Below are 20547 nucleotides of genomic sequence, written 5' to 3'. Positions count from 1 at the left end.
TATAATATTAGCAAGAAATAGATAATAATATTTTGGTACAAATTTTATAATGCTTACAGAAACTCTTCCTTAAATAAAAACATAGCAAAAAAAAAAAAACCAATCAATAAAACAAAATGAAATACTATAAAATAAACCCTCAGCACCAAAAGAAGGCTGGAAGTAAAAACAAAGAATCAGAAAATAGAGAGTGAAAAGAAAATACAAATAATAAGATGTAGACTGAAATCCAACCATATCAATGACAAATCAATGACATTTAATGTAACATTTAATGTAAATTAGACGTTATTCGTCTCATAACACCAATTCAAAGGAAGGGTAAATGTCTTGAACAACTTTTATTTAATTTGTTCCTAAGTATTTTTTTAGTGCTACAGTAAATAAATTTGTTTTTAATGTCATATTTAAATATTTTCTTGCTAATATATAAAAACAAGATTTTTTTTATGTTTACATTGTATTGTACAGCCTTATTAAATTCATTTATTAGTTCAGGGGTTTTAAATGTAAAAAGTTATATAACCTGAAAGTAGGGACCATTTTACAAATTTTCTATCTTTATGTTTTTTGCTTATTTCTTGTCTTAAAACAATGAATGGGAACTCTATTACTATATTGCATATAACTTGAGTAAGCAGGCATTCTTACTTTTTTTCTGACCCCATGTAGAATATAATTCAGTCTTTCAGCATTCAGTATGATGTTGGCTGAAAGTTTTCATTGGATGCTGTTTATCTGTTTGAAATTTACTATTAGTCTTCATTTCTTAAATATTTTTTATCAAGAACATGAACACAGTTTTCAATAGATGCTGTTTGTTAGTTTGAAATTTACTATTAGTCTAGTCTTAGTTTCCTAAATATAAACATGTACTAAATTATGTAAAATGCTTTTTCTACACCTATTGAAATGATCATGTGGTTCTTTTTTCCTCTTAGTATGTTGAATTACATTGATTTTTTCCAAATATTTAGAAACAACTTTTCATTCCGCAGAAGCATATAGATTCCACACCAGTCATGTAGTATGTTATCTTATTAACATACAATTGCATTTTTTTAAAAAAATATTTAAACATGTTTAGTCTATGTTAATGAGTAATACTAGTCTATGATTCTCTATATGTATAATGTCTTTGTCAGGTTTTCACAGTAAGGTTGTCCTAGCTACATAAATTCATCTGTGCAGTGATCTCTACTCATCTATTTTCTGAAAACTTTCTTATATTACTGAGGTGATTTCCTTCTTGAATACAGGATAGAATTAACCAGTAAAAATTTTAGGGCCCTGAGGTTTTTGTTTTAGAATCTTTTTTAACATATTTGATTTCTTTACTAAATACAGGTTAATTTAGTTTTTCTGTTTCTTGTTATGTCAATCATACGTTTTATTTTTTAAGAAACTTTTCTAGTTCAACCAAGTTGTTGGATTTGTTCATATAAAGTTGTTTGTAGTATTTAATTACTTCAAATTTAAATGTCTTTAAAGTTTCTACTGAAAACTACCTTTTATTCCTGATATTAATAACTTGTATTTTCCCCCAAGATGAATAATTTGAACAGGTACTTGGAAATTTTGTTGATATGTGCAACAAACCAGCTTCAGGCTCTGTTAATTATCACATTTAAATGACTCTAATTATTTTTTTCCTATCAACGAAAGAAGTAATCACCCCAAAGATGGCTATTTGTTAAAAAAAAAAATAAAAGACCTGAAATAATCTGCTTTGATTGTTTAAAAAAAAAAAAACAGAAAATAGAAATAGCAATGTTTTGAAAACTTGAGCAATGATTATAACTTGCTATTTAGTAAAGAAATTTTCCTGTTTAAAAGACTCCAAAAATAATTGTATTAATAATAAATACAAGCGATATAATTATTCTAATTTAGTTTTCCTCACATCTTTGAATAATATCGAGCAGGAAAAAAAAGTCAAGGCTGTCAATTAGTGTTGGTATGACATTTTTTGCCTGCACAAAAACATTCAATAAATCAGACCATGCTCCACTTAAAGGTCTGTACTCAGGTGCTATCTCTGTCTAGAGGGGACAAATGTATTTAACCTCTACAAGGTATTTGTAAAATTGCAGTATCCCAGAAAAGAAGTATTTTGTTTAGAACACAGAGAGAGGGACCCATGAAGACTTTTAGAAGACAGACAGAGGGACCCACAAGGACTTTTGACTGATAGATGGGTCACTGATAGTTGCCTATATGAAAAGTATTTGAAATGTCACAGTTGTAAAATCATAGGAAAAATAAGTTATAATAATGTTTTTAAAACTACATATTAATGCATAATTAACAATGTACAACCACATTTATATTATGTATTATCTTTCTTAATGTGTATATATTTTGATGCTACTATCTTAAAAACTGTACAGTCAGCTCATTTTTTCCTATAAATACTTATGAGGAAGATTCTTTTATATTTCTCGCTTGAAACTGATGAAAAGTACATTGAGAAGGATGAATATTAAGCTATATACTGGGATTCAAAATCAGATTTTTATCATCCAGAAATCAATTCATATATTCACTCTGATAGTTATATAATCTGAAGTTATATAATCTGAATTATGACTCTATATGTTCATGTTGCAAAGCATAACAAGTAAACTAAAATTGTTCAAACTTTAAAATCGTCTTCAGTTTTGCTTTTACTTATATAATGTTGAATTTTAAAGGTCATTAGATTGAAATTAAAATGCGAACATGTTTAATATTTTTTGCCACAGTAGTGCCATTCCATTAATGAAAGGTGGTGTATACATGAAATTAAACACACTGAACAAATCTGCAACTAAATCTGACATATACTATGCCTGAAAAAGTGACATTTCATGTTTTCAGACTAAGGAATCACTAGTGTTATCATACTATCTTCATCGTCACGACCACTTATAAAACACTAACAATGTATACACAGTACCATTTCTGTCTCCCAATTCTATGTGTTCACTTGCAGATTCACAAATATGTATGTATCATAATATAAACTAAAATAAAAGGAAAACATATTTGAATACGTTTTTAGGAAAAGATATATTAACATCAGATAGAATAGACTAATGACTTACACAAAAGAGTGAGAATTTTTAAAATTCGGATTAAATATCTGTATACTTGAATTATTTATTTTCTTCGTGTTCTATTTTCAAGTGGAAAGAGACCAAATTGTTTTTGACATTTTGCGTATACATACAGTATATAATTTAGAAAATAAGACCTAAATCTTATATCTGATCACTGAATATATGAATTAGATGAATACTAAATTTCATCCAATTCAAAGATTCTTCTTTTAAACCATGCTCTATATTTTATTAAGTAAAAATAATTTCCCTCTTTAACTGGTCAAAGATTGTAAAAGATAAACCTCAGAGAGTAAGTTCTGTATACATTAACATTTAAAAACTACCTATACTTAATAGTAAATTAATGTTCTATTTAAAACATCATAGGGTTTCATGAAACTCTAGAATGCAAGGTAGCTGAATAAACTTATTTGTCACTACGCACTGTCATACTCACTAAAGGTTTCATTAAAGTGTCCTTTCAACATTATCTTTATGTTTTAATAGCTTCTTCAAATAAAGAGCTGGAGTTACTCCAGGATTCAGAATGTGGCATATAGTTTTACAAACTTAAGAATCAATTTTTAAAAAAGGAAAGAAATTCTACTGATACTGTTCTTCCATCTTGCACATTTATGTTCCTGGTAAATAAGGTTTTGTGGGTTACAAAAATAAATTATAATTTGTTCATAATTCACATAGAACTTATGTTTATGAATAGTTTTATTTTAAAATAAGGCTTTTCAAGACTAGAAGTCACATTAATATTTATTTGTCTAATGAAAAAATCATTGTTTATCATCATGTTCATGCAATCAATGTCGGATATTGGGAGATCTGAGAGCATAATATCATTATATATAACCCAAATCAGTTTATCCTTTACATAATCCAGCATGATATGATAGTTTAAAATATTTTATGTAGAGTTAAAGGCTTAGGTACACACTAGTGGTAAAAAGTCAGAAACAATAGAATCTCAAATAAATAATATGGAACTTTCATAAATATTAATTATAATATAAATTTTAAATAAAATTATGCTGTAGGCTATACATATAAGCACAGGAATGAAATAGTCTAGCTGATGCTCTGCATATATATTGTTCTGCTTATGAAAATACATACTGTCTGTGTGTGTGTACACATGTGTGTATGTATATTCACACATCAAAAAATATAGCAAATCTCCAGGGGCAACTGTCTGTTTATTTGTAATATATTATACAGCTTTACTTTGTTACACCTTGACAAAGAAATCACTCAAATTGTTTAAAAACAATCGCCAAAATAATAAATAATGTCTTGAGACTGCATCCTTTGAGGGGGTCAGAATTCAGATCATTTGTTCTTTTAAAAAATGATTAAATAAAAATTAAAGCATAAATTACCATATCCATGGATTGGGGGATTAAAAGAATGTGATTATCATAATTAGTGAATATAATTGGATGGAAATATCTTACCATGGTCCTTACATTATTTTTAAGTGATATAAAAACCTAAAATATGTATTTTGCAATATGATCTCTTTTTACCTTAAAAAACATTCACGAAGAACAGAGGAAGGCAAAATATATGACTTGTACATCTCTCTAAATTTACCTCCCATGGAATGAAATGAAGAAAATGTTCTTTTCAGAAAAGAAAATAATACAAAGTACTAAGAGGAAAGCCATTTGTCCTTCCCAGGAGAATAGTATGTCTGTGTTCAAATCAACCAATCCCTGTAAATGTTTCCCAGGTGTTACAGTCACCATTGTCTGGTCATTCTCTTACTGAACAATAGAAAACATCATCACTATACTCACAGAGGAAGAAAGTAGGTCATCCTTTAGAGTTTTCAACTTTGCTTTAAACATATTGCTATAAATTTATATTTTTACATTATTAACCCAGTTCATCTGATTTGGCAATATTCAGCTTAGAGTTTGATTTATTTTTACCTCAAAAACTTCTTCATCCAAAATCCTTGTTCCAAAAACCGTGATTCCATTGGTATCAACAATTGCTCTCTCACTTCTATCAAGTGGTTTTGTGGTTTTCTTCTTACAATCAACAATCATTGTCACAGTTTTCTTCTCCACGCTGATTGCTACCCGATGCCACCTAAAAAGGACAAGTAATTCTTTTGTAAGCTTCAAAACAGTGTTTGCCAAAGCAGTATTCACATTAAAATGTTGTTATTTAAAATTATAAAAGTGAGCTGAAATCATATAATAATGTAGGTTTATTTATTAAGCAGCCGGTTAACAGATGACTACTTACTCTTTACCCAATAGTACTAAGCACTCAAAAGGACACAAGCAGCATAAAACGCAGAGTAGAATTAGCTGTCTGTGCTGATAAGAAAGTGCCCATCCTTTGCCTCACTTTGTGTTGTAGCAACAAAAGCTTAATCTCACTGTGTCCTGATGAAGGTATTTGATAGAGATTAAGATGGGATATGGGGTAAGTAATAGTTTCCATGTACGTAAATGCTTTCTTCCAAAGTGGAATTCCACTTAAAAAAAATCTGCTGTAATGATCCCCTGAGATTGACTATAAAAGGGTATGTCTACTAATTGAATGAGTGCTCCATCTAGAGAGTCAACGTCCTAATTGTAAAACACAATGTGCTTCTCTGTCTTTATTCACATTTATTTCAAGTGCTTTCATTATTTTTCCACTTTAATTTCAAGACAGTTATAGATCACTACTGTAGGCAGGATCCAAGACTGAGACACAATATCTTTCCTTCTTTCCAGGGTTGGCAGGAAGTGGAAAACTGAAAGAAAGCATAGTTAACGCATGTGTGGAATGAGAGTCTCAATTCACTCTGCAGCTACTGCTCCAGCTAATTCAGGGCAGTGATGACAGGCTTGGCTGGGGAGACATGGCCAGCCCTTTGGAAAGGCACATTCCCTAACCATATTGTAAAATGATGGGTTTTATTAACAATGTATGGTGCTAACAGAAACCACTAAATGAAGCCCACTCGGATTCTGCAAGTCAGTCTGGTTTATATTTTATTTTTTTTCCAAATGAAAAGTGCTAGATTAATATTCCAGAAGTGTCTAGGACTAGATCCATAAAATACAGTACCCAAAAAGTTGCAGGAGCCTTTCTAAAATGTCTGTTTCATGTGACCTGGCATGGTGACCAAGTGTATTTCCATATACACTTAATCTTTGGTCTTTCCACTAGAACATTCAACTGGCATAGGTGTCTGCTGGGTTTGAACTGAGCAAAGATTTATATAAGGAGCTACTTAATATAGTGAGAGAAAAATTTACACATACTTCATGCCAGAAAATCTGTGTCTTCACTTAAACCATTCCCAGTATTATGGGTATATGCTTTTTATTAACAGAAAATAAAAACAATCTCAATCATTAAAAACTGATTAGAACTCTAAATGATATGTTTGTTTAATTAATGTAAGCAGTGATGATGATATGTCATAATCATGGTATCATATATTCAAAATACTAAATTAACATTTAGTCTTAGAGGCATTCTTAATTATTCTTTCTCTCATACTACATATTCCTATAATCAGAAAATTTCATCAGTTCGTATATTCAAAAGTATAAACAGAATTCAGTGTCTCTCAGTTTAGTCCAAGCTGCCATCTCTCACAGCTAGACTCCTAACTGGCCTCCCCTTCTACTCTTATGCAACCAGAGCGACCTTTTTAAAATACAAGTCAGATCAAGGGTTTGCATTCTTAAAAACTATCAAATACAATATCCACAGTAAAAGCTGAAGACCTTCGCTGCTTCACATGAGGGACCCCTACTCTTCTCTGATCTCGTGAGGGCAGACACTCCCTGGACTCCCAGTAAAGGTCGCTGCCTCTTTACTGCCCCTTGCACAAGTTCTTCACTCTGGCAGCACTGCTTTCTCCATTACCCCACACGGCTATTCTCTCGCTCCCTTTTGATTTTGCTCAATGTAACCTCATCAAAAAGTACTGCCCTATCTAAAAAAGTACACTCTACATCTCTTACCCTGATTTATTTTTATTCATAGAACTATCAGCACTTTGCATATTTAAGCTCCAGGAGTGAAGAAACTTTACTTGGGTTGTTCACTGCTACAACTCCTGTGCCCTATAGGCTACCAGCCAAGTGGTGGCTAATAGATAAATACTTAGGGAATGAATGTTCATTCATAATGAATGTCATGATAGTTCTTTAAAAAAAAAACGGAGTGTTCTTTAAAAAAATACCAATATTTTTGCATTTGATTATTATGTCAGTTGAGCTCAACAAGTATGTCACTTTTTAACAGTCTCAAGTACAGGACCTACCTAGCACACAGTAAGCATTTAATAAATTGTTATTGAAGGGATATCTAAATTAAAAAAAATGAATACTACTAGGTATTCATTATATTCAATATATTATAAAGATAAGGCTCACGCCTGTAATCCCAGCACTTTGGGAGGCCGAGGCAGGTGGATCACGAGGTCAAGAGATCGAGACCATCCTGGTCAACATGGTGAAACCCCGTCTCTACTAAAAATACAAAAAATTAGCTGGGCATGGTGGCGCGTGCCTGTAATCCCAGCTACTCAGGAGGCTGAGGCAGGAGAATTGCCTGAACCCAGGAGGCGGAGGTTGCAGTGAGCCGAGATTGCGCCATTGCACTCCAGCCTGGGTAACAAGAGCGAAACTCCGTCTCAAAAAAAAAAAAAGATAATATTTTACTATTGTCATAGGTAAATATAACTTCTTGTTTTGTTTGATAATCAATTAAAAATATTTATTGAATATTCTCCATTTTTTAATTTTAATTTTTCCATGTTTTTCTTTAACGATTCATTCATGTTAAACACTGCCTGTTATTTTCAAATAGGGTGTGGGCTACAATAAATTGATTATTTTTTTCAGCTAGGAAAGCAGGATTAAGAAAACATATGGTGAGAATAATGAGTTCAAAGTATTTTCTACGATTACCAAATATAAATAAAATCTCAGCATGGAGTTTGCTAACAGTCAAAAAAAAGAAACACAATGTGCTATTATATTTAAATCATTTATAAGATAATAATGTAAATTAATTGTAAAATCCTGGTATTTCTGTAACACTGAGACTTGAGAGTTTTTATGTAGTACTGACACAAATATAATGAGTACAATGAGCACTGCTACTTCCTTCTTATGTCTATAACCAAATGTCCTATTTTGGATAAAGCTGTTTTTATAGGTCTGGATCCAGTGATAAAATAGCAAGTAAATTTAATAAGCATTGATTTGTATTTAGCTGCTCCAGAAGTGAAAGGCAATGACCACAATACATAATTCAGAATTCAACATGATTTGCAAAAGAGTATAATATGAGCCTGATTTCCTCAGTTCAAACCTCATCTCTGCCACTTTCCAACTATATGACCTTAGGCAAGTTACTTAAACTGAACCTCAGTTCTCTTACCTGTAAAATGAGTTTATTAACATTACTTGTTTAACAGAATCAAGAAAACCAAATGAGTTAACAATGTATAAAGAGCTTAGTATATGGGACATATCAGTATGTTATAATGCTTCCTCTGATCTCCAATATTAATATTGTTAACAAAATGTAAGTCAGATTAGATTATTCTTCTGCTCATAAAGCCTCCAGTAGCTTCCTGTTTCACTCAGAGTAGAACCCACAGTGCTTACCACCTCCTACAATGTGTTATATCACCTGGCCTCCCTCTGCTTCTCCATCCTCATTATCCCACTCTTCTCCTGCCATGCTGGTATCCCTGATGTTGTTGTAACAAATTGGCCACACCCTGGAATCAGAGACTGTATTTGCCTCCAGCTTCTCCTGGAACACTAGGCTTTTAATTATCAGCATGGCACGTGCTTTGCCTTCTTTACATATCACTTTCTTAGTGGGATTTTTCCTGATCTCACTTCTTAAAACTGTACCTACCCCACTGCCACACCCTATTCTCTTTACTGCTGTCTTTTTCTTATTACTTATTATCACCTGCTATAATATTTATTAGTAATTTATTTTGAAAAATATCTTCATTGCTTCTTGCCTGTCAACACTATAAATTATGTCTTTATGCATTTTTTTGCTCACTTACTTATCACCAGCCACTAGAAAAAAAATCAAACTTCATAAATATTTTTTAAATGATGAAATAAAAAATAATTTCAGCATAAGTCAAACATTGTATTATTTTGTTACTTACTTCCCATCGGCTATGTTAACAGTTCTGAAGAGGGGATAGTCTTCTGGGGCAGGTTTTCCAGTGTGGTCTTCAAACAGAAAAACAGGTGATCGCCCAACCTCAACACCAATTTGCTGAATACCATGTTCATTATATACAGATAAAAGGAAAGACTGAATTCCTTTTTTTGGTTTTACTGTAAATAATATAGAAAAGTCTTCTGGAAAAGTTCCACCTGAAAAGAAAAGGTCAAAGAGTTGGAAATTTTCAATTTCCGATTTCTAAATTGTTCGAGATCACTGTAGCACTTTTGAACTTCCTACATGGCCTTTCTAAATCAACTAATTCTGAACAGTGAACAGATTAATAAGTAAATAGGGGCCCTCGATTAAGGTTTCTCTTCAATTTTTATCCAAGCTATAGTCAAACTTTAAAGCCACTCACTTAAAGCACAATGGTTATATCAAATTAAATTTAATTTAATAAACAGGATCATGATACCAGTAAATATCAGACCCATAGCCAGCACTCTTAAAACACTTATTTAAGTATTACTTTTGGTGTAAGGTTTGTATTTTCTGGCTCTGTCTAGTCTGTAGCGATACATTCTCTCTTTAAAGAGGCATTGTAATGATCCAATTTACAAACATATTCTATTTTTTCTTTAAAAGCTTAAAAGTTTTTGATTAGTTCTTAATATCAAACAATGCAGTTTCACTGCATACTGTTTCTTATTAAAGAACCATATGTCGTGATGAGCCAGAACTATCAGGTACTTGGCTAACTTGATTTGAAATTCAAGAAGGCTGACTCTGTTTTTCTTTCTTTCTCTCTTGCCATCATATGCCAAAAATCTAGCATTGGTACTTACTAAGCATTTGTTAAATAAATATATCAGTTAAAAATTACCCTAAGTATATATCAAATAATCAAGTAATGAATACTTATATTTTTATATAACACTGCATATTAAGTTGTGGGTTTTATTTTTCAAAATGGTTTTACAAATATATCTTATTAGATTCTCTTACTACTCTGGCATATAAATAAAGCAAGCATTGTTATTTGAGAAATTAGATGCCTTTAGTTGAAAAGTTGTCTTTTTTGCAAAACCATTATGTATGCACATGTGTAATCAATAATATCTAGAACAATATAAAGACCTTCCATTTTCAATCCATTCATTCCAAATTCTATTACAGGCAGTAGCATAAATCTATAAAAGAATTATGAATACGACTGTCTTGGATTCAAGTTCAAACAATTGTAGGAGATCAGCAATTCTACCTCTGTGAATGTATGAGGAAAGGATGCTTATGTGTAAACATATGCTTTCAAATCACACGACTATTTATAATAGTAAAATTTTAAAATAAGCTGTACTGATTGAAACTTGTTAAACAAAATACAAGTATTTATATAATAGAATCTTATACAGCCATTTAAGAAGTGGGAATTATTAAAATGTAATACAAAAGAAAAAAACAGCAAGAAGTGTGAATAGATTTTTATGCTATAAATGTATGCATAGACTAGTAACAGGAAGACAGTACAGTATCTCAATTGAAAGTTCTGAAACTTGTCCGATCATGGCTCAAATCCCAGCCACAGCACATCCAGATAGATTTACATTAAACTAAAAAGCACTTATAAAGCAAAGGAAACAATTAACAAAGTGAAGAGGCAACATGTCGAACAGGAGAAAATAGTTGCAAACTATACATCTGATAAGGGGTTAATATTAAAAATATGTAAGGACTTCAAACTCAATAGAAAGAGAAACAAGTAATCCAATTAAAAATGGGCATGGTGTCTGAATATTTCTCAAAAAACAAAAGACATGCAAATGACTAATGGGTATATGAAAAAAATACTCAACATCGTTTATCATTAGGGAAATGTAAATCAAAACCACAATGAGATATCACCTCACTCCATTATGAATGGCAATTATCAAAAAGTCAAAAGATAAGTGTCAGTGCAGATGTGGTGAAAAGGAAACTGTTTCACACTGTTGGTGAAAATGAAAATTCATATAGCCATATAGAAAATAGTACAGTTTCCTCAAAAAATTAATGCAGTTTATATTTATATTATATGTAGATACAATGCCCTTTAGTAATTGATGTTCTTTAATACTTTTTGATGGATCCTACTACTGGGTGGCACATATACACCATGGAATACTATGCAGCCATAAAAAAGGATGAGTTCATGTCCTTTACAGGGACATGGATGAAGCTGGAAACCATCATTCTCAGCAAATTAATACAAGAACAAAAACTAAACATTGCATGTTCTCATTCATAAGTGGGAGTTAAACAATGAGAACACATAGACACAGGGAAGGGAACATCACACACCTCGGACTGTCAGAAGGTAGTGGGGAGGGGCACGTAGGAGAGGGATAGCATTAGGAGAAATACCTAATGTAGATGGCGGGGTGATGGACACAGCCAACCACCATGGCACAGGTATATTTATGCAACAAACCTGCATGTTCTGTACATATACCCCAGCACTAAAAGTATAATAATAAAAAAAGGAAATGAAATCAGTATGTCAAACAGATACCTGCTCTCCTATGTTATACTATTCAGCAATCCTACCATTGGGTATATGTCCCAAGGAAATGCCATCAGTATGTTGAAGGGATAGAATGAATATCTGCATTCCCATATTTATTGCAACATTATTTGCAATAGCCAATATATGGAATCAACCCATCACCTCCTAGCTATGTGTTCTTGGCAAATAAAATCCTAGTTGGCACTGGGCCTTCCCATCCATTGGCTGGGCTAATAATTTAATCTGTCCCATGAAAATTCTGTATCTTAAAGAAAGCAGTCAGGAAGTGTTGATTATATGGCTTCTATAACTTAAATATATATTATTTAGTTTAATTTTAATTTAAAACTTAAATTTAATTAAACTAAACTTCAAACTAAAAAATGTTTACTTTAAGATTCTTAATGCTATCAGAGCAAATATATATAGATGGTTTCATTTAAGTGCCAAGCATCACAGAGACGTGATTTTATATTTATAAAAATCATTAGAAGAAAAATAATCATAAAAGTAAAATGGAAAGATATTAAAGAACATCAATCAGTAAAATGTATTTTATCTACTTATAATGTAAATATAAATCTAGGTAATTCAGCTAATTATTGAAAAGGTCTATGTCAATAAACTTTTTTTTCAAATGAGTAGCTCAGAATGTTGAGGATCACAGGAATTTGCACCCCAAATGTATCCCAATTTAAAAAATATACATGGAAAGAAAATAATGCTAACATGGTGTAAAACAATATCTTTTCCATTTTGCTAAAAAAAAAGTATGTCAACATAGAGGTACCTAGGAAAGAAGAAAAATCAGGAAATAATATAGTCATAAAAGACTAACTGGATTAGTAATTCTTTAAATTGATCATCATATTTGTACTGCATAAATTTTGAAAATCTTCAAATTTTGACTGTAGTAATGACTAAAATCTTTGAATTATGAAAGTATTTTCCAATTCCAAATTAAGCAGTTCAGTTTAAATATAATCCTCAAGCTATTATCTTTGAAAAACAAAATTTAGATGTTTAAAAAAGTATGATTTAATAATGTTTTCATTCTAAGCTATGCAACTTACCCTAGTTTCATTCTTAAAAGATGATAATCAAAATGTTTTGTAATATACTGAGTTTATTATAGATAACTAATTATAATTAGTTCAACAATAGAAATGAAACCTATTACAATGTACAAATTTTATGTGAAACAGCACTGTATTTGGTAATGATAAAATATTACCAAATTTTTCAACTTAATCAATTCATATTTAGAAACACAAATACAAACCCAGAATAAAGAACATTAAATGACTGTTGTTAGAAAGTAGAAATGCTATTTCTACTTTTGCTACACGTGTACACATAAAATCACAGATATATGTAATAGTGATCATGATTCACTCTGAGAACATGAGACTAACGAGGCTTTTAAGATCAATAATATCTTAATAAAAAAAGCCCATTAAAATGGGCTTTTAAGATCAATATTATATCTATGAAAAAAATTCATGTGAAAAGGGCACAAAAATGTTGTCGTTTGATTCTAATTTTTAATATTGTGAAGATTTTTCCATGAGAATATATCTCTCTTTAACTGAAACCCTTTCTGTAGTAGCTAGGTGGTCAGCAGGATTTTTAAACTGGGAAGGAAGAAACATTTCGCATAGTGAAAAGACCCCACTTTTATCTAAGAGAGACCAGGATGGTCTCTCAACACCATTCACTAGTTCTGTTATTATATTAAAATACTTCCTATTTCTAGATCCTAATTTATTAGTTGAGATTAAATAGTCCCTTTGAAAAATGGTTATGAAGATACAGATCAATATATATAAAGTTTCTTTCATGATGTCTGCCCCATGGCAGGTGTCTGCCCCATGGCAGGTGTCTGAAAGAGGGAAAATAGGTTTAGAAATTACAGCTTCTATCCCATTGCCATGCACATTTTCAGACGCTTAAATTGAGGGTGTCAAAGTGGGACTTTGAAGGATATATATCTTAGTTCTACCAGAATATTATAATGACTATATCTAACTGACATCACCTCACTCCCACCCCAGTGATGACTACTGAAGTTTCCAATACTACTGCTTACTTTCTTCATTAGAAAAGAGATTGTATTTGTGTCTTTCTGTAGTGAAAGTAAGCTTATTACAAATTATTTTTCAAAATGCTGTTTACTTATTTAATAATAATATTCCATCCTGGTCAACATGGTGAAACCCCATCTCTACTAAGAATACAAAAAATTAGCTGGGCATGGTGGCGCGTGCCTGTAATCCCAGCTACTCAGGAGGCTGAGGCAGGAGAATTGCCTGAACCCAGGAGGCGGAGGTTGCGGTGAGCCGAGATCGCGCCATTGCACTCCAGCCTGGGTAACAAGAGCGAAACTCCGTCTCAAAAAATAAATAAATAAATAATAATAATATTCACTTTCGGAATATTTTCATGGTGATCTTTTCATTACTGATTTTTATTAACTGCCATTTCCATCATTGTCAGGAAGCTCTGCCTTGCAGAAAGGCAAGCTTATAATTATTTGCATGAGAGAAAATGAGATATCTGTCACAGGTGTCACTTTCAATCTGAAACACTTATTACTAGTATCACATGCCTATGACAGGATGCTGTGAGAATGGGGAAAACTTTGATATAGATTAGTTCTATTAATTGAGTGAAAGGAGATTCTAGAGAAATACATTGTTTCCTTTCTCCATGAGCAAAACAACAGAAACTATACTATTAATCAAATTAAGTAACTACCACATTGAAATGTAGAATAAACCAACTGTGAGATGATGAGTCAAAGTATAAAAATTGTAACCTGAGCCAGGCGCGGTGACTTATGCCTGTAATCCCAGCATTTTTGGAGGCTGAGGCAGGAGGATCACGAGGTCAGGAGATCAGTATCATCCTGGCTAACACAGTGAAACCCCACCACTATTAAAAATACAAAAATTTAGCCAGGCGTGGTAGTGCTCGCCTTTAGTCCCAGCTGCTCTGGAGGCTGAGGCAGGATCTCTTGAACCCAGAAGGAAAAGGTTGCAGTGAGCCGAGATTCAGCCACTGCACTCCAGCCTGGGTGAGAGAGGGAAACTCTGTCACAAACAAACAACAAATAAACAAATTGTAACCTGTAGTGACCTGTAACTTGAGTATTTCTAAAGGTTTTTCATTAGTATATATATATATTGAGACGGAGTTTCGCTCTTGTTACCCAGGCTGGAGTGCAATGGCACGATCTTGACTCTCCGTAACCTCCGCCTCCTGCGTTCAAGCAATTCTGGCTCAGCCTACCGAGTAGCTGGGACAACAGGCGCATGCCACCATGCCCAGATAATTTTTGTATTTTTAGTAGAGACGGGGTTTCACCATGTCGACCAGGATGGTCTCGATCTCTTGACCTCACGATCCACCCGCCTTGGCCTCCCAAAGTGCTGGGAGTATAGGCGTGAGCCACTGCACATTAGTATATTTTTCTTTGTTTTCTCTCTTCAAAATTCCCATCCCTTTTTCTGTTAAAGATGCTTTAAGAAATGCAGCAAAGAGCACATAAATAGAAAAAGCAACTTACATTTTTACTTTTAAATTTTTATTTCTATTTTTAAATTATTTTATGGATTTAATAATTATTTTATCTTTTATTTCAAAGTCAGAAAAAATGTTCATTTTATCAATTTTATTTTCAGTTTGTTCCTGTTCACCATAAATTATGAAAAAACAGAAAATATATCGGAAGAATCAGTGAATGATCAAAATAAATATATTTCAAAATACTTTAAAATGTCCTTCCATGAAAAGTATACTATGCTGTTTTCTAACATCTTAATTCCTTAATTTATATATTTTTCTTTTGCTAGAAAACAGTATCATAAAAAGATAGAAAACACAAATCTTCTCAGGCAGAGATAGTATAAGATAATATGAATAATTCAAATAATAAATTGCTGCCGAGAAGATTCCAAAGTGCCAGAAAGCACCACTTGATAACATATAAAATATATGGAGCAAAACAGATCTAGATTGAATATTGACCACATGTAACTTGCTCAAGTCAGAACACCTCTGAAATTCAGCTTCCTCCTCTGTTAAATAAGAATGAGAACATCCATCAATCAACCAATCAATAGATAACTGGCATGTATCAAATGGAGCAAGCACAGTTAACAAGTTACCTACTTTGAAAATAAGAGGCTCAAAAATTGTCATTTCGCCACTCAATTCCCCTTCCCTACATTATCATGATTTCTAGATAATTAGTGTTACTAGGCCAGTTAGTGCTTTCATGGAAGGAAAAATAAATACTCAGCAAGTACTTTTCAGTACCATCATCAAAAATTGCCACCTGACATTATAAAGAAAATCTCTAGTTCCAGTGGAGACAACCGTGAGATGTGACTAACTTTTCTTATATTTTAGATAAGAGCAGCATGCAAAAATAATGCAAAATTATTTGCAAAAGATAAAGTATCTCTTTCAATAGAAACATTTACTTTAACATTAGGAAAACTTGTACTAAGTATGTTTAAATCCAAATACCCATTAAATTAACTCAGGTAGTCATTAAGGGGAAAGATTCCATCCAATCTTCCAGTCAGGATGAATAAGCTCTACATGATTACATACATAAAGTCTGGACATAAAAAGTTGTCTCCATATATTATGTTGAAATAAAGTAATGAATTACTAAATGTTCAAATAAGCATGTTTTCACAGATAGGTGATTGTGCTGAATTAAGATTGACAATTATTAAATTATTTGTTATTTTTATTACATTACTTTGGTGACCACAATGGATTTGGTGTCTGATATATGAAAGAATTGCATTTTACCACATAATTGGGCTTTATGTAACATGATTAAAATAATCATTAGTAAAGAACTACTAAAAGTAGTATTAGTAGTAACAACAGTAGTAATAATTTTAGTAACGATAATAATAAAGTGACATACCTGGAAATAACTGTTTTGTTGGGGCACTGAGTTGTGCTTGCTTTGAAACTCTGTAAGCAGTATCTGCGCCTTTAGAGTTCTTTCTGTTTGTGCAAAATCCCGTTGTTTTTGATATTCCCTCTGGAGAATTGTGAAAATCTAGTGCTTTTAGTACATCAACTGGAGAAGCTGAAAAAAAAGCAAACAATAAAAGAGCTAGAATTGAACAACAATCTGATATAACAATGAGTATTTTTAACACAAGATAGTATGTCATTTCATACCTTGAATCTATTTATCACTGGACATGCTTCCCTACCATTTAGGTGGGACTTTGGGGAGTGGGGCAGCGGGTAGTAATATAAACCGTAATGACATTCTCAAATTCAAAATATCTCAAATCTGGAATCAAATTATGGTTAAGCAACACAGAAGGGGTGTGTGTATGTGTGTGTGTGTGTGCGTGCACACGTATGTGTGTGTACACTAGCATGTGTGCATCTGAAATTTAAAATGTATTATATATGAATTTACAAACATGTATATCAATTATAATTTATATATTACATGTTACATAAACATACGTACATATTTTGCATATACGTATATATACACAAAAACTTAATGATAAAATGCAATATTCTATTATTAGATACTATTGTCCTAAAACAAATAAATCTTGTATAATGATAACAGTAGTATAGTAATAATAAACATTATGGAACACCTATCAAAAAAAGTATCATTCCAAGTAATAACGTGGGGAATTAAAGTGAAAGCCAGCATTTGTAAATATTTCTTTATTCAATAAGAGTTACTAATAAACTATTTATAATCTAAATAGAGGTGATTTTGAAGATTCAAATTTACAATGGATATTATATATAAACACTGTAAAATGTGCACCTACTTTGTCATTTTGTATACCCAGAGAAGTTGAAAGAAAGGGCGCGGTGGCTCACGCCTGTAATCCCAGCACTTTGGGAGGCCGAGGCGGGTGGATCACGAGGTCAAGAGATCGAGACCATCCTAGTCAACATGGTGAAAACCCGTCTCTACTAAAAATGCAAAAAATTAGCTGGGCACGGTGACGCATGCCTGTAATCCCAGCTACTCAGGAGGCTGAGGCAAGAAAATTGCCTGAACCCAGGAGGCGGAGGTTGCGGTGAGCCGAGATCGCCCCATTGCACTCCAGCCTGGGTAACAAGAGAGAAACTCTGTCTCAAAAAAAAAAAAAAAAAAAATAGACAGCACAATACAATGCCTTTTTATAGTGCTTTCCTGTGTTAGTTACTTACAAATCATATACAGGTACGTGTGTTTGTTTATAGGGGTATATGTATGTGTTTATCTATATATAATTGATTGATTTTTATTTTCTCAACTTAACAGTTACTTCATGGATATTACTCCATACTTCATGATTTAAACTGAAAATCCCTGGCGTTGAGTAACTTAGTAATTGTGCCTTCCACATTTTTATGTAGCCTTAGGGTATTAACAGAAAGCAATTTTTCAGCGAAAGCATAAATTTCACAAGTCATATTCATTCCAGGTACTTCTAGCTACTGTGAGGTGGTCAATATAAAATAAGTTTGGAACCTTAAACTTTCCCGTCGTGTGGCCCATTGGTACAAATAGTTTTATCCGTTTATAATTCACATACCACACAAAACACTCATTTAAAGGAACAGTCGTTTTTAGTATATTATACTATTATCATTTTTCATCGTGATAAATATATATAACATTAAATTTGCCATTTTACATTTCTTAAGTGTACAATTCAGTAGCATTAATTACACTCACAATATTGTACAACTATCATTGCTATCTATTTCTGAAACTGTTTTTTTGTTTTGTTTTGTTTTTTGAGACGGAGTTTAGCTCTTGTTACCCAGGCGGGAGTGCAATGGCGCGATCTCGGCTCACCGCAACCTCCGCCTCCTGGGTTCAGGCAATTCTCCTGCCTCAGCCTCCCGAGTAGCTGGGATTACAGGCATGCGCCACCATGCCCAGCTAATTTTTTTTTTGTATTTTTAGTAGAGACGGGGTTTCACCATGTTGACCGGGATGGTCTCGATCTCTCGAACTCGTGATCCACCCGTCTCGGCCTCCCAAAGTGCTGGGATTACAGGCTTGAGCCACCGCGCCCGGCCTATTTCTGAAACTTTTTTATCAACCCAAACAAATTTCATCACCATTATGCAACAGCTCTTCATCCCTTCCACCTCCTACCCGATGACAACCTCTTACTTACTTTCTGTCTCTAGTTGCTCATTCTAGAAATTTCATTTAAGTGGACTCATACAGAAATGCCATATGACCCAGCAATTCCACTGCCACATATATGCCCAAAATAATTAAAATCTAGGACCCAACCAAATATTTGAACACCAGTGTTCACTGCAGAATTATTCACAATAGCCAAAAGGTGGAAACAATCCAAGTTTCTTTTAACAGATGATGGATTGACCAAAGGTAGTCCATGTGATGAAATATTATCCAGCCATAAAAAGGAAGGAAGTCCTGATACATGTCACAACACGGATGAACCTTCAAAACATTACACTACATGACATATGCCACTTAGAAAAAAAAACTTGATATTTTTTAGATCTTCAAGTTGTCTGGTCCACAATTTTATATCTATTTAAGTCACTAAGCAAGTCAGGACATGAGTAATAAGGTTCCAGTACTGTTACAAAAACAGACTTTAGAGCCCATATTACTCAATGTACCATAAGTTCTCACTTAATGTACTCGATAAGCTCTGGGAAACTTTGACTCTAAGCAAATCAACTTTAATGACACCAATTTGACCATAGACTAATTGATATAAACCAGAGTTAAGATCCTACAGTATATTTTTGATCACAAAAACCACCACCAAACTTCTAAATAAAGACTGAAAATACTTTGCATATTAAACATTGAACTAAATGTGAGCTAAACATACATTAAGGAATGATTAACAAAAATGAAATAATTATTTATCCGATTTTTGGTGACTCAGTGAATGACAGTGGTCATAGTAGCACTGGGTTCAATTAATGTACAAATGTTTTCAAAGTGAAAATTGTAAGGAGCATGTCCCCCCACCATGCTGTTCAGAATCAATCACAAATATGATGAGCTCTGAGTGATTTGTACCACAATATTTATTATGTGCTTTTGGATAATTATGGTAGAGTTTACAAATTCTTATTTGACAAGAATTCATATTCATTCATTCACTTGTTCATTCATTTTCCAACCTGCTTATTCCAGTTCAGGTTTCCAGATGACTGGAGCCCAATCCAAATACTCAGTGCGCAGGGTGGGAATCCGTCCTGGACAGGACACCATCTCATAGCAGGGCACACACACACACACACACACACACACACACACTCAATCAGACTAGGACCATTTAGATACAGCAATTCTCTGAACACAGTTTGGGGATATGGAAGGAAACTGGAGTGCTTGGTGAAATCCCGTGCAGACACAAGGAGAACATGTAATTGCCACATAGTGGCCTGACTGGGAACAAATCTTTTTTTTTTCATGTCAACAACATTATAACTGAACAAGTTGAACAAAACGACATTATTTGAGGACCTGCTTGACTTGTATTCTATTGGCTTCTTACCTGTATTCAAAAACAAGAAAAATATTCAGAGTAGACCATGTGCTGGCCAAGTATCACTCAGCGTGCCTGATATAAAATTATAATGGTTTTAAAGAACATTTTTTTTTTGCATTATTCCTGCTTGCAATGGCCATGTTATTAGGTCAATAGGATATCTGTTTTTTTTAATGTTTTCTTTTAT

At 32.8% G+C, this 20547-nt stretch overlaps 1 protein-coding gene across 2 annotated transcripts in view; it reads right to left on the bottom strand.

Moving 5' to 3' along the window:
* The window catches only part of COL11A1 (collagen type XI alpha 1 chain), a 215057-nt gene that overhangs the window by 172353 nt on the left and 22157 nt on the right, over window positions 1–20547 (bottom strand). For both annotated transcript variants that reach the window (XM_002751147.6, XM_035252270.3), the window contains exons 2-4: window positions 16754–16921; window positions 9259–9472; window positions 5030–5192 (exon numbers count right to left, since the gene is read on the bottom strand). In XM_002751147.6, coding sequence (XP_002751193.3) covers window positions 5030–5192; window positions 9259–9472; window positions 16754–16921 — 545 coding nt within the window. The remainder of the gene's footprint in view (window positions 1–5029; window positions 5193–9258; window positions 9473–16753; window positions 16922–20547) is intronic.

Source organism: Callithrix jacchus, chromosome 7 (assembly GCF_049354715.1).
Source record: "Callithrix jacchus isolate 240 chromosome 7, calJac240_pri, whole genome shotgun sequence".
In the NCBI taxonomy this organism is placed as follows: domain Eukaryota; kingdom Metazoa; phylum Chordata; class Mammalia; order Primates; family Cebidae; genus Callithrix; species Callithrix jacchus.
This window is presented reverse-complemented; position numbering and strand designations above follow the sequence as displayed.